This window comes from Ambystoma mexicanum, chromosome 3q, assembly GCF_040938575.1.
Source record: "Ambystoma mexicanum isolate Mex_15411 chromosome 3q, UKY_AmexF1_1, whole genome shotgun sequence".
Lineage (NCBI taxonomy): Eukaryota > Metazoa > Chordata > Amphibia > Caudata > Ambystomatidae > Ambystoma > Ambystoma mexicanum.
The window spans coordinates 305,280,081-305,294,165 of record NC_090926.1 but is presented as its reverse complement, the minus strand read 5'-3'; the positions used below and the strand labels follow the sequence as shown (position 1 = coordinate 305,294,165).

General features: G+C 44.1%; 1 protein-coding gene across 3 annotated transcripts in view; it reads right to left on the bottom strand.

Annotated features, from left to right (window-relative positions):
* Nucleotides 1-310: 310 nt before the first annotated feature.
* The window catches only part of PRKAG1 (protein kinase AMP-activated non-catalytic subunit gamma 1), a 458,467-nt gene continuing 444,692 nt past the window's right edge, over nucleotides 311-14,085 (bottom strand). For all 3 annotated transcript variants that reach the window (XM_069653840.1, XM_069653841.1, XM_069653842.1), the window contains exons 12-13: nucleotides 4,019-4,112; nucleotides 311-3,504 (exon numbers count right to left, since the gene is read on the bottom strand). In XM_069653840.1, coding sequence (XP_069509941.1) covers nucleotides 3,488-3,504; nucleotides 4,019-4,112 — 111 coding nt within the window. In that variant the 3' untranslated portion in view covers nucleotides 311-3,487. The remainder of the gene's footprint in view (nucleotides 3,505-4,018; nucleotides 4,113-14,085) is intronic.

Here is a 14,085-nt window from a genome sequence, read left to right as displayed (position 1 = left end):
GCAACTGAAGTATGCAAAAGGGAGCGAATCAGTGAAAGCTAAAAAGAAGATTAAGTCCGAGAGGATGAGTGAGTAGAGATGAAAGGAAGATTAAAGTCACCCAGAAGGAGAAAGGGAGTAGAGATACGGGGAAGTAAAGAAGAGAATCTAAGTCATCATAGAAGTTAAGAACAGGACCAGGTGGTCTATTAGAATAAGAAAGAAAAGGGGGATGGCTTATCCCTATTATGTCTGTGGGTCTGTTTTACTTCTAATATCAAACACCTCTGTAAGAAAGATTTTGTTTTAAATGTAATAACCTCAAATGACAATTATTTCATTTCACTTTATTGTGTATTACATGTACGCAACAAAGGATCTGTGCAAAAAGGAATGGGTATCAGCAAGGGTTTGACATGATCATAAACAACCCTGGTAAAAAAAAACTGTGCTCAAAGTAAACATGTTTTCAGCATCAGTATTAACAGTTCTCAACATAAAATACATTAGAGCAGCAAACACCATTCAAAATCATATGCTCAAGACCTGAAAAGTAATAACAAAAAACTAAATCTTACAAATAATTTTAAAAAACAGATGTCAAACATAAAAATCAATGCCAATACCTCGTAATGGATCATAAAACCTCTCTGTAGGCTATTGAGTAAACTTCGTGAAGCAGTAAACCTGGTGAAATTATATTTATTGAAAAAGGCTGATGAGGAACATGTGCTTAAGAACTTCAGGATGGTCCTCTTCCAGTAATTTCGGATGACTTTGGATTATGAGAAAGGTATTTTCCAGCATGCAGGAGCCACACTATAGATTTTCCTGGCATTCATGCACAAAGTAGAGTGTACTGCAAGGGGGATGATCCTAAAACAAGGAGGTACATACTCTAGACAAGCTGGGATTCTACAACACTTGGAGGAGTTATCTGATGAACTTCCATATGTTAGGACTCCCATCAGCTGTGATACTTTTAAACGCATCCAAATGAGTTGGGGATCAATACTTCTATGCACAGCTAAAGGTACACATTGAATGAAAGCCAAGCAAGATATGAACTTTAAAAAACCTCTAAGGACAGCAACAGAACAGATTTAACATTTACCTTTTTGTCAATGAAGACCGTAAAGTAAGAATCACACTCTCAGATACATTGTGGCAAGAATTAGATTGGTTTGCCCGTCTAACCACAACCTATCGCTTTCAAAAGTACTCCCAAAAGTGATTCAACAATCTAAAAGGTAGAATCTATTATGAATATTCGTTGCTATAGAAAATGGTTTTTATTCTGTTTGATAATGTTCATACCAATCCAATACGGTAATGATGTGAAGAGAGGATCCAATCTACCAAAAGGATCAGGAGTGAAGTGAACCAATTGCATTTATTATGATTTTTTGGTTAATGCTAAATATGTATTTCAGGAACCTATGATGTTTCTTGGCGACACAGTGAAAACCAAGACCTGTAATAACAGACTACGAAAACATTTACATTAACGCTAGAGCACAAAATTAAAAAAGAATGTCCAAACCATCTCATTTATATTTTTCCTCAAATAAAGGAGGTCTTTCAATTTTTAAAGTATTTGCTAGTGACATTGGGGTTGATGTAGGAGTGCATGGCAACTCACCTCAAAGGAAAACTTAAACCTTAGTAAGAATTAATGTGTGGTGCATATAGTTTTTCTAAAAACTATTTCATCATTTGAAAGTATATTTAATTATCACAAACGAACATTTGTTTTTGTATTGTTCGCTTTAAGAAATAGGTTTTTACATTTACATCAAAGCAACATCATGGGAAGGTTTTACAGGCCAGTTTGTCTCTGTTTTGTATTTCATGTTATTATTGACATTTATTTTTTTCATTTAATTATTAGATTTGTATAGTGCATACCTAATTGCTTCTACGTGTGGTGAGAAAACCATCATTTTGCCTTAGAAGATGTCCTGTTCATTAAAGAAAAAAAGCCTTTTTAATTCTATGAGAAAGAAAAAGGCCATGTTAAAGAAAGGTCCCAATGTTTGTGGTCCAAGTCAAAGCACTGCTTTAATCCTCCGGCCCGCACAATGTTTAAAGAAGGCCTCAGATCCTCAAGAGACAACAGCTTTCAAGGACTTAACTGGTGCTGGGACAGAGTAGTTGATGACAAAGAGACAGCCCTTTGACGTCCACAACACCACTTGTACACCTCAGTTTTCTGATTTTCTGTACTGGTTTGCCGCAGCTACAGATCAGGCAGTTCCCAAGGATCCCTAAAAATAGACCCATTATGGAATGGATGGAGAAAGAAAGAGGGGGGGAAGGAGAAAGAAAATACCACAGATCAGAGGAGAAACAAAGCGTAGTACTGAGGGTGTACATTGTTTAATTTTGCCTCAAAAGGTTCATAAGTGGCAGTTTTAGAGTAGGACCATTCTACGATTCAGCCAACTGACAAGGGTGGCACCAAGAGACAGGCACCAGAGAAGGGCAGATTAGTCGTGTAAGCAGCATATTAAGAAAACAAATATTGGAAGCTTAAATGGATGATACATGCACAGCACGACAGAGATAACAGCCATTCCCAAACATAGCTGGTGAGAGAAGCCCCATGGTGTCTGTAGCATTCTCAAACAATCCCTGGAAACTTTTAGAGGACCGCAATTGCACAAATAGGGCCATGCACTGCTTGACAGGAGCGGTAACTATAATAATCACCAAAGCATTGCTCAGACAACAGCTCATTCTAAAAGTATGGGAAGATTTTGCTTTTAAGGAACCTGAAGCAAAGTGAAAGGACCAGAAACCAGAAGGTAAACAAACTTAAAAAGTAGCACAAAGCAATGTAGACCAATGTTTTCAGATGTAAGCAATGTTCCAGAAACTCATATTGGCGACCTTCCGGTGGTAGCAAAGAGGGTACACATTTCTGTACTAACAAAGGTAGTCATAATGCCATTGATTTCAAAGCGATAAGGTCAATGGCTGCATGCACAGAGGGAGGTATGCAGCATGAGAGGTCGGCAAGCATTGTGAAGAGGTGCTACAGAAATGTTTCATTCATAAGATCCGATGAGTTATTGTCACTGTGTAGACAGCCCCTCTCATACGGAGGGTCAGGGGATGTAATGTCTCTTATGCTGGTGTAGTAGAGAGAACCACTGTTGCATATGAAGGCTGGAAGTTTTATGTTGTCAATCTCTGTATCCCAGATGGAGTGATAGGGAGATGCTTGCAGGTGAAAGCTGTGATTGACAAATGTCGCTCCCTCACTGTTTCCAAGACCTGCTTCACAAGGAGAATCGCCCTCTAAGTGCAGTGCTGGTGTTTGGAGGGTGGTTACTCTCCTCACGCTACCTTGTGACAGCTCTTCTGGTGCTCTTTGGCATGGTGAACTCAACATGGCAGTGAAGGCGATAGTCCACCATGAGCCTGCTGGCACAATTCTTGGTCTACTAGGGCTTGGAGTGGCAAGTCAGATGCAATACAGACCGGTCAGCGTCTGCTTCCTCCATTATAATAAGTTCTCACCTATGGATGTAAAGAAGACAAGCTCAAATATGAAAAAACAAAAACACATCAGGTGCCACATCCCCCATGCTGTCCTCACTTTCCTACATGTATGCCCTTTGAAAAACCTGGGGAGCTGGAGATAACCAGTCACACAACTCACCTCTATACAACTGCATCCTCAGGGGGCAGGGTCTGAAAACATGAACGAGATCTGACGAACAAGTACATGTTACAAGGTGTCTGGGCTGATCGCTGGATGGTGCCTTGGGGACTTCAACCTTAAACTGGTTCCCCCAACCATGGTTTTGTGGCACACAGAAACCCTGTTTTTAGCCAGTGCAGGTTTGCTTCTCTAGATTACCTAGTCTCATTTAATACTTGGTCATCTCAGTTTTAAGAAGAAAGTTTAGTCTCCAAGCCAATGTGTTGCGTGGGTGCACTCTGGAGAAAAAGCCTCCATGGATGATCTAGGCCTCCACGTTCAATAACTGTTCAGCCCATCAGAAGGGCGGTAGGTTTGATGCACACGTACCTCCTGCTCTAAGCACCAGTGCCTGCAGGATGTCTGAAAGTGAGACTATTCCTTTCACCACATCATTCTCATCTACCACCACCAGCCGGTGCACCTGAAAGGTGAAAAAGAAATAAACAATTAAGGCCTTAAGAACATAATGGGGGAGAATATCCTGAACAATTGAATTGTAAATTTAGATGGACTTCATGAACCTCAGGGTCTCACATTTTGGCAAACTGCATATATGAGGAAGGAACACAGGGGGAGTCATAATCTGACCGACTGCAATTCATGGGGTGTCAGAATCAGAGAGGATCTGCAGAAGAAAAAGTGACAGACGTTTTGCAGAACAGAAGCCTTGTGTAAGATGTTAAGTGAGCAAAAAGTGCTCAATGTGGTCCTGCTAAAGTGAATGTGAACACAGGCGTTAGTCCCATCTGGCAATTGTCTCGCTTCCCCAACAAAAAGATAGAAGTCAGGTTGGATCACACAAATGAAGATTAGATATTTTAAAGACATATTTGTAAAAGTAAACCTCCGGTATCAGTGCTTAAGGTTACCAGCAACAGGCACATTTAAAAGTTAAGAGGAACTGTATTTAACCTGCAGAAACAGTGTGGCACTAAGACTCCACCAAATAAAATGTGCAGATATTAATAGTTTAAGAAAATAAACATATCTTATTCAATGACTGAAGGCATAAAAGTCAATTTTATCGACAGAAAATTCTAATGCAGAAATTTGAGTTATTACTGCAGGTCAACTATGTCTTTAACTCTGAATGTACTTTAAGGGATTGACAACATTGCAACATAATCTTTTCAGTTTGGCACAATATATACCACAGATGTGTTGTTAATACAATTAAAGATGATCAGACTATAATATACTGCCACTATGCGCCTCAGGTCTCTCATAGAGCCTCCTTCGGGAGGAGTGTAGCCTGATGCTTTAAAGTGTAAAAAATATATGCCCTTCTCTTAATTAGTGTATATCTTATTAATTCACATTTATCTACAAGTATTCATGTTTCATATAAATGTTCTACATGCAATGTGCTACTCAAAGAAATATTTTAATTTATAACCGTGCCTAAATAAAGATTATAGAAGATATTCAAAGTATATTTTTCCGTTCCTTATTAGTATCAATTGGGAAGTCTCCAGTTATACAACATTGTTAACTGTTATTTCTTGGTAAACAACAAAGTAACAAGATTCCGCAATTACCCCAACATTTAATAATGTGTCTTATAAATGAGTAATATTAAATTTACTAAAAGTTGCATACCTCTCGCTAACTTAAATGTGCTCCATCTTGGTATAGGGTTATACGGACTTCAAGCCTATTCAGTACCTATGTCGCAGATAATTAACATTAGGGTGGAAAAAGCAGGTCTTAAATATATTCGCCAACGTATACAAAAATATAATCGATAAAGAAAAGAATTTGTAGACTACCATCAGTTAGATTCAATACTTTAATTCACTGAAACATACTCAAAATGTAAGTGGTTATTCCATTACATGGCTATATAAACGTTCTAAGTGTATGTCATTGATCTAATTAATCTGTATCTTTCAGCACATTTTCGATTCAGAGATATACAACTGGTTTTTAGGACACTATCCAAAGAGTGAAACAGGTGCTCTCTCCATTTACTTTGCAGATATCCTTACATTGACTGAACAAACAAATGTAATCTTATCTAAATGTTGTATAAAGATTAGAGAACCCTTTTTTAATATTATGTACAATAGTTTAACTCAAGAAAAACAAAAGTATAACTAATAATTATTAGTTCAGCTCTGGAATTGGTGAGAATAATTTCCATGCTTTTGTATCAAATTGACAGCCATTTTAAATTAGTAATCCATGCAAATATATGTGTCGATATTAACCACCTCCTCAATGTACACAACATTTTTCAACAAGGGAGCCAAGTGTCATGACTGCCCATTGTTATCAAATTACCGATACTTCAGCCGTACAAGAGATACTATAAGGTATAACTCTTCTAGTACTAAAGAAATAAAGTAGTTAAGTTCATCAATATCTAGTCAAGTTAACCACGTTTCCTATTACTCATGTTAAAATGCAGATTCAAGTAAATAGTTAGATTACAAGTAACAAGCAAGTTTACATTCACTATGCATACCCTCTGTTGCAAAATCTGCCATTTGCCAGTCCAAAACCTCTTCCAGAAAAGGTATATTTCTGAGGTTTATGAATCTGTTAGATTCACATGCTATGCATATACCACCAATTGTTGGATCGGAGTGCTACATGTCGTTTAGTTCCAAAGTAAAAGGGCGTTGACCGGGGCATAACGGTCATACTATCGGTACCTTACAGGAGCTAGAACCCATGATGGTGTTGTCAAAACTCAGTCTATTTAAATATATTCAGTAAGTGTATCGTCGATCATCGACATTAGGGAATGCAGGTTAACTGACTTTTATAAAAAAAAAACCTACTGTTAATCAAAGAAAAGAAGGCTTAGTCTCAGGAGAATGCAAGTGTAAAGGTGTGTGTAAAGGTGTGTAGGTGTGTGTAGGTGTGTGTAAAGGTGTGCGTAAAGGTGTAAAGGTGTGCGTAAAGGTGTGGTGGGTCCAATCAGTCTTGTTGTGTTCAAGGATCCAGCCATCCTGAGCCTTCGAAAGCCCGGTGGACTGTCCAGTTCTCCAGTGGGCTACTGCACTAAATCCGTTTCCATTATGCATTTGCACCCCAAACTTTGGTGGTCGCCAGCTTGTGGTATAAGCCACCCGACCATCTTGATGAATTTCAGCCTTAAGGGAGTCTGCAAGGACCCGTGCAACCACAAAGGAAGGATGCCTGCCATTGTCTGTGTGCAGTGGACATCACTGAACCCCCCGTCCTGTTAAGTGTCCTGAAGAAGGCTGCATCAGTGAATCTTGCATTTCTCAAATGTCAAGGGTTGCACTTTGCTCCTGGACCCAACCGGAAGAATCCTTGTATGCACAGCTACTTGGCACCTCTTACCAGAACCAACAGCTGGAAATCCAACCTCCATCGACCCTCAGTCAACTCAAATCATTTGTCTCCCCTGTCCTCCGTAGGATAACATTGAGAAGAAGTCTCTTTATACCCTTCCAATCCACTGCCTTTTGGTCATCTAACCTGGTTAGTACCATCTGAAAGATAGGAACACATTGCACTTACCTGGTGGCTTTGTTGCATATTTTCTTTTGAACAGTCACCAACACAAGTATCTTACCTGCTACAGGTACATCCTGGGGAACAATGTGGCCCCTGTGACTTTTCAGCACAAGGCCCCATTCTTCATTGCATCACTTTACTTACCTCCTTTGCTGGTTTAAGTAATTGAATGCATTTAGGAACCTACAGTGAACATATGACAATGCATTACTTACCGTAAAAGCATTTCTGATGGTTGTATCTGCTTAGATTCACATGCTGTGCATAGTCTGACATCCAGTGGTCACTGCAGAGTATTGCATTTTGTTTTTCGTAGTCGAAAAGGTGACGTCGACAAGGCGTGTCTGTAACACTATCCCTATAGTGACGTGCAGTGTACCCACAACCCCTCACGCGTCGAGGTCCCTCTGTTTGTATTTTTCTGCCCTGAGGGAGCCTTCTATACGTGAGTGAGTACAGAAAAGAGAGATAGATGTAGAAAGATGTCTATGTTCCTTCCATCCGAGCGGGGAGGAAGGGTGGGCGCATGTGAATCTAAGCAGATACAACCATCAGAAATGCTTTTATGGTAAGTAATGCATTGTCTTCTGATGTTTGTTAATCTGCTTAGAATCACATGCTGTGCATAGACTAGCGAGCAGTACCCGGAGTTGGAGGTGGGTTGTGAGAAGGAACAGTAGAGAAAAGATGTCTTAATACTGCTTGTCCCACCTGGGAATCAGATCTAGAGTGAGCAACTAGGCAGTAGTGTTTTGTAAAGGTGTGTACAGAACTCCAGGTTGCCGCTTTGCAAATGGACTCAAGGGGAACGCTTGCAATGAATGCTATGGATGCCCCAGTGACTTGAGTAGAGTGTGCTCTTGGCTTGAAGGGTAGTTTTCTCTTAGCAAGAGTGTAACAGAGAGTGATGCATTGAACAATCCATCTAGATATAGTGGACTTTGAGACTGCATCTCCTTCTCTTCCTGCTGCCACCAAGACAAAGAACTGATTAGTCTTCCTCAGTGGCCTAGTTCTTTCCATATAAAACATGACAGCTCTGCGCACATCGAGTGTATGCAGGCTCTTTTCTCCCAAATTGGAAGGGTTTTGAAAGAATGTTGGTAGTTCTATTGACTGGTTGACATGGAATTTCGATATGAATTTCGGTGCAAACCTTGGGTGTGTGCGTAGAATCACCTGATCTTTGTGAACTGTTACGAAGGGGTCTAGAATAGAAAGAGCCTGTAGTTCACTTACTCTCCTAATGGAGGTGATAGCTATTAGGAAAGCAGTCTTAAGAGTGAGATCCTTAAGAGTTGCCTTGTGCATGGGTTCAAAGGGTGAGCCCATGAGCCTGGTTAGTACCACATTAAGGTCCCAGCCGGGAGCTGGATTTGCTATCGAAGGGTGTATTCTCTTTACCCCCTCCATGAAGGCTTTGATAACTGGGACTTTCCACCATGACACCTTAAGTTGAGAGGTGGTGTATGCAGAAAGTGCCGCTAGATGGACTTTAATAGAATTGAACACTAGACCTGAGTCCAGTAAATGGGTCAGGTAAAGGACAATTTGTGTGGGAGAGCAGTGGACTGGGTTGATGCTCTTACCTCTACACCAGATGACAAATCTCTTCCACTTGCTAGAATAGCAGTGGCGAGTGTTGGGTTTTCTAGCTTCACTGAGAATGTCCATGCATCTCTGAGGGAGTTGTAAATGGCCAAATTCTATGACCTCAGGAGCCAGGCTGCTAAGTTAATGTTCTGTGGGCATGGGTGTAGTGTCTTGCCCTTGTCCTCTGACAGCTAGTTGTACGGGCAGGGCAGTTTCACTGGTGGGGACAGGGACATCTCCATCAGGTGCGCAAACCATGGTTGGCGGGCCCACATCGGGGCTACCAGTATCATGGTGACTGGTTCCTGGTGCATCTTGTGCACTATCTTGTTCAGCAGAGGAGTGCGGGGGTGGGGGGAAGCGTAAACAAATTTCCCTGACCATCGTATCCAGAGACCGTTCCCCTTGGAGTGGTTCTGTGGGTATCTGGAGGCGTAATCTAGGCATTGTGAGTTCTCCAGAGTTGCAAACAGGTCTATTTCTGGGAAGCCCCATTGTGTGAAGACGTCGAGGACGATGTCTTCGTGTAACCGCCATTCCTACTCTGAGGGCAGAGGGAAGTCTCTGCTGAGTTCGTCTGCTAGCAGATTGAGTTCCCCTGGTACATGTTGTGACAATAGGAACATGTTGTGTCTGAGAGCCCACTTCCAGATGTTCTGGGACAGCTTGGACAGTCCTGGAGAGTGAGTGCCCCCTTGCTTGTTGAGGTAGTACATGGCTGTGGTGCGGTCGGTGAGGACCATCACTGTCTTCCCTTGTAGGTGTGTCTGGAAGGCTTTTAGTGCCTTGAACACCGCAAGTAGCTCTAATAAGTTTATGTGCTTGGAAGCTACGCTCGGAGTCCAAACTCTGTGAGCAGTCTGATGGGATAGGTGAGCCCCCCATCCTGTGAGGGATGCGTCTGTGGTTAGAGTGGCTTCCACTGCGGGGATGGCTAATGGTTTCCCTATTACCAGGTTTTCCTTCGACCACCACCGTAGCGAGAGAACCAAGGCCTGCGAGACCACCACTAGATCGTCCCATTGTCCGCTGGCCTGACCACTGGCTGTTGAGCCACTTTTACATTGGGCGCATGAGCAGGCGCGCGCGAGGTACCAAATAAATACATGACGCCATCATTCCTAGAAAGCGCATTGCTTTGCGTACCGTCACCTCTCGACCGGCCACATATTGAGGGATCTGAAACAGCATATTTTGGACCCTCTCATTGGAGGGCAAGACGAGGCCGTCCTTTGTTCGAATTAGAGCCTCTAGGAATTGTTTGATTTGGCTGGGGTCTAAGCTGGACTTCTTCTCGTTGATGGAGAAGCCCAGTTGGAACAAAAGGTCTACTGTCTTCTGGGTGTTTGAGAAGCATGTCTCGTAGGACTCCCCTGTTATGAGCCAATCGTCGAGGTAAGGGTATACCGGTATGGACAACCTGCGCAGGTGGGCCGCTGCCACTGCCAGTACCTTCGTGAATACCCTCGGTGCAGACGCTATGCCGAAGGGTAGCACTCTGAACTCGTAGCGTTTGCCCTCTATCATGAACCTGAGCTATTTTCTGTGCGCTGGCAACATCAAAATATGAAAGTATGCATCTTTCATGTCTACTGTTGTCATGTAGTCCCCCTGAGATAGCAGGGGAATTACCTCCTGTAAAGTTACCATACAAAATTTTTGTGGTTTTACAAATTTGTTCGCTGGGCGCAGATCTAGTACAGGGCGCATGGTTAGGTCCTTTTTTGGGTACAAGGAAGTACACTGAATAAATACCTTCCATTACCTGAGCTAGGGGCACGACCTCTATTGCTCCTTTCTGTAGCAGCTGTTCTACTTCTTGCAGGAGGATGACGAGGTGTTCTGGTGACAGGCGTCGTCCCCTTGGAGGTCTGTAGGTGGGGGACCGATTGAACTCTATACAGTACCCATGGGCTACGGTTGACAATACCCACCGGTCTGATGTTATTCCCTCCCATGCTGATAGGAACGATGTTAAACGGCCCCCAACCGGAGACGCATGTGATGGGACCCAAAGCTTCGGGTTATTTGGCGTTACTTGCCGGGGTGCCTCTGGGGCTGGAGCCCCAGCCTCTGCCCTTGCCACGGCGTTGTCTTCTTTGGTTATACTGGTTACCGGTACCCTGATTAGAGGGCCAGTTGCCCGCAGTGTAATGCTGTTGCTGCTGTGGCGTTGGCCACGAAAAAAGCGCTTGTTCCCAAATCCCTGCCTGTTTGGAGGCTTTGAGATTTGGTCTAAGGTCTTTATGGTGTCGAATTCTGTCTTCACATTTTCCAGTGCGTCGTCCACTGCCCTTCCAAAGAGATTTGACTCTTCTATTGGCTTATTAATGAGCGACGCCTGCGTTTCTGCCTTGAAACCGGAATTGCAAAGCCAGACGTAACGCTTCAGCAGAATTCCCTGCACCAAAGAACGGCCAGCAGTTTCTGCCGCATCAAGAGTGTTCTTAATGATGCTCTGGTTGACCAGAGCTCCTTCTGTAACTGTAGCCAATAAGCAAGTTCTTAGAGGTTCAGGGGCTTCTTTGATGTCCTGCTTAAGCTTTCCCCATTGAGCATCAGCATAGCTTGCTAACAATGTATTATTGGCAATCCTAATTGAAAACGCTGCCGAGGTGGAAATTCTTTTGCCCAAGGCATAAAGCTTTTTCCCTTCTTTATCTGGGGGTGCCTCGCTAGTTGACAGTGGAACTCCAGCCCTCTTCCTTGTGTTAGTCACCACTAAGGAGTCCGGGACTGAATGACCCTTGATATAATGGGTCTGATTGGGAGGGTGAGAACAATTTCTCGATTCTTGGATTGACCCCTCTTACCAGCGCGGGGGTGGACAGCGATGGGGTGAGTCGTCTCTTAACCGATGCGAGGATAGGAATAGTTTGACTAGTGGGAGATTTTTCTTTAATAATCCTTTCGACGAAATCAATATCTGGGTGACCTCCCCAGTTTCAACTTCAAAATGCGCTGCTGCCTTCCTCAGTAGCGCATTGAAGGTGGGCTGATCGTCTACTGGAGATGGGTTCCTGACCGGTGTGGTCTGAGGAGAAGAAAGGTCTATAATGTCGGGGACTGTAGACCCTGATGGCGACTGCCAGGGCTGTGAGCCATCTTCACCTGGATCCTCCTCGTAGCCCTCCTCACCTATGTTAGTGTCATCATGAAAACCTTCTTCTTCTTGTTGGTCTTCATTATTCACAAACTCATCCTCTACCTGGAAGTGAGAGTCCTCTTCAGTGAGGTCGTAAGAGTTCATGTCTTCCTGTAGGGGGTTAAAGAGCTTCGGGTATTTAGCCCATGGCCCCTCCTTGGCCTCTTGGTGTCCTATTTTGTGGGATGGCCATGAACCTGTCTAGATCGTCCATACATGACTGGAACCTCTCTACAGTCCAGTAAGGTAGGCCAGAGCGATCTGGGAGTGAAAAGGGAGTTTCTTCTCCCTGTAGTTGCTTATTTCTGTCCCTTAGCGTCGAAGATAGAGTCCCTTTGCCTTCTGAGAAACCTTCTCGCTGGCTAGGGTCTTCCGTCGACGGTGGGAGCTGTCCCAGCCTACCCTCAGGTGTCCTCTGCGTTTCTTTGGCCTTGTGAGCGGTTTTGGACGTGTCAGCCGCTGTCCGTCTCTGGCCGTCTTTAGAAACTATACGCGCGAGGCTTTCGGCTATCAGCTTCTCCGTCGAGGGATCTCTCGCCGTCGCGCTAGGCAGTGCCGAGTCATTACTGGCAACGTATGCACTCTTGCGAGGCGCGTCGCCTGAGGATTTGGGGTTAGCGCCCTTATCTACAGAAAGCCCAGTCGCGGAAGCGGTGGCAGGGAGGGCTTGCGACCCTTACGGTCGGTGGAAGACGCCGGTGGACCCAATGCCTCGTTGACGCTATGGCTGCCTTCGTCTTCGACAAATGCGTGCCGTGGGGTACATGTTTATGTGTTTTTCTGTGTGCGTCCTTGTCGCCGGGGTGTTCATCCCCATAAGCGGGGCGTGAGCCGGGCTTGTCGGGGCCGGGGACGGACAACGAGGAGCGGGAACGCTCCTTCAAGAGGTCTACAACCTCCGTTGCGGAGGCCATGTAATCACTGTCCTCATCACATTCGGCGGCAGCTGGCGAGGAGTCAGACCTAGACATCGCATAGGCTGCCCACCTTTTGACCCTGCGGTGCTTTAAAGTTTTGGGTTTAAGTAACTTCCAGGCCACACAGCCGTCCTCTTTGTGATCGAGGGGCAAGCAACGGTTACACCGTTTGTGCTTGTCCTTCCAGGTAAACTTGCCCTTGCAACGCGGGCAAAACCTAATGGGCGTCCTCTCCATAGCTGAGGCCATGAAATGTGATTACGACCTTGAAAGAGAGGGAGGGGAAAGAGAAAGACATTCTCAGAGTGAAACAAAGAAATGACCAACAACCCCACTCTCCCTACTGTGTTAGGCCGGCGAGGCCAGGCCACGTGTTCGGCAGCGCCGAAGGATCTCCTCCGCTCGTCCCTCCGTCGAAGATCTTGCTCGGCGGAGAACAGCTTGCAGCTACGTCGAGGGAGGGATCTATGTGTTAGTTAATAAACAACCAAGGGTCGAGGAAATGATTTCGCAATGTCTCTCGAGGAGCTCCGCATAAAGGCGACCAGTAACTGGGCGGAAATAAACAATCTGAGGGACCTCGACGCATGAGGGGTTGTGGGTACACTGCACGTCACTATAGGGATAGTGTTACAGACACGCCTTGTCGACGTCCCCTTTTCGACTACGAAAAACAAAATGCAATACTCCGCAGTGACCACTGGATGTCGGACTATGCACAGCATGTGATTCTAAGCAGATTAACAAACATCAGAAATATGTTTATTATTGGAGTATTGTGCGATAACATCACCTGCTTGTTTCATTATTTTAGTGTGTGTTGAAGGTCTAGAAAAAATATTGTATTTTTATACATTCCCGTCTAAATTGAATTATTGTGTGCTTCACTGTGTGGACTCACTGTGGACCCCTGACCTCACTTACTCTCCTATGAATAGCCTTTACTGCTCGCCACCTTTACCTTGATTGGGTTTTGGCTAACCTTTCAGAGTTCCACTATTCACTATAACTAGGGTTGGCCTCCTAGAATCTGTCCATCAGGCCAGATTCTAGAAATCTAGCTTAAACATCAAATCAAGCCCTGCGGAACACCCTCCCCCAGCATATCCAAGATGAACCTGCCTACACTCTCTTCCGAAAGAAAGTAAAACAACATTGTTTAGCAAATGTGTAACCCACACCAAACCTGTAACCTCCTTGTATATCCATGATGAACCTGCCTACTCGCTGTTCCAAATTAAAATCTA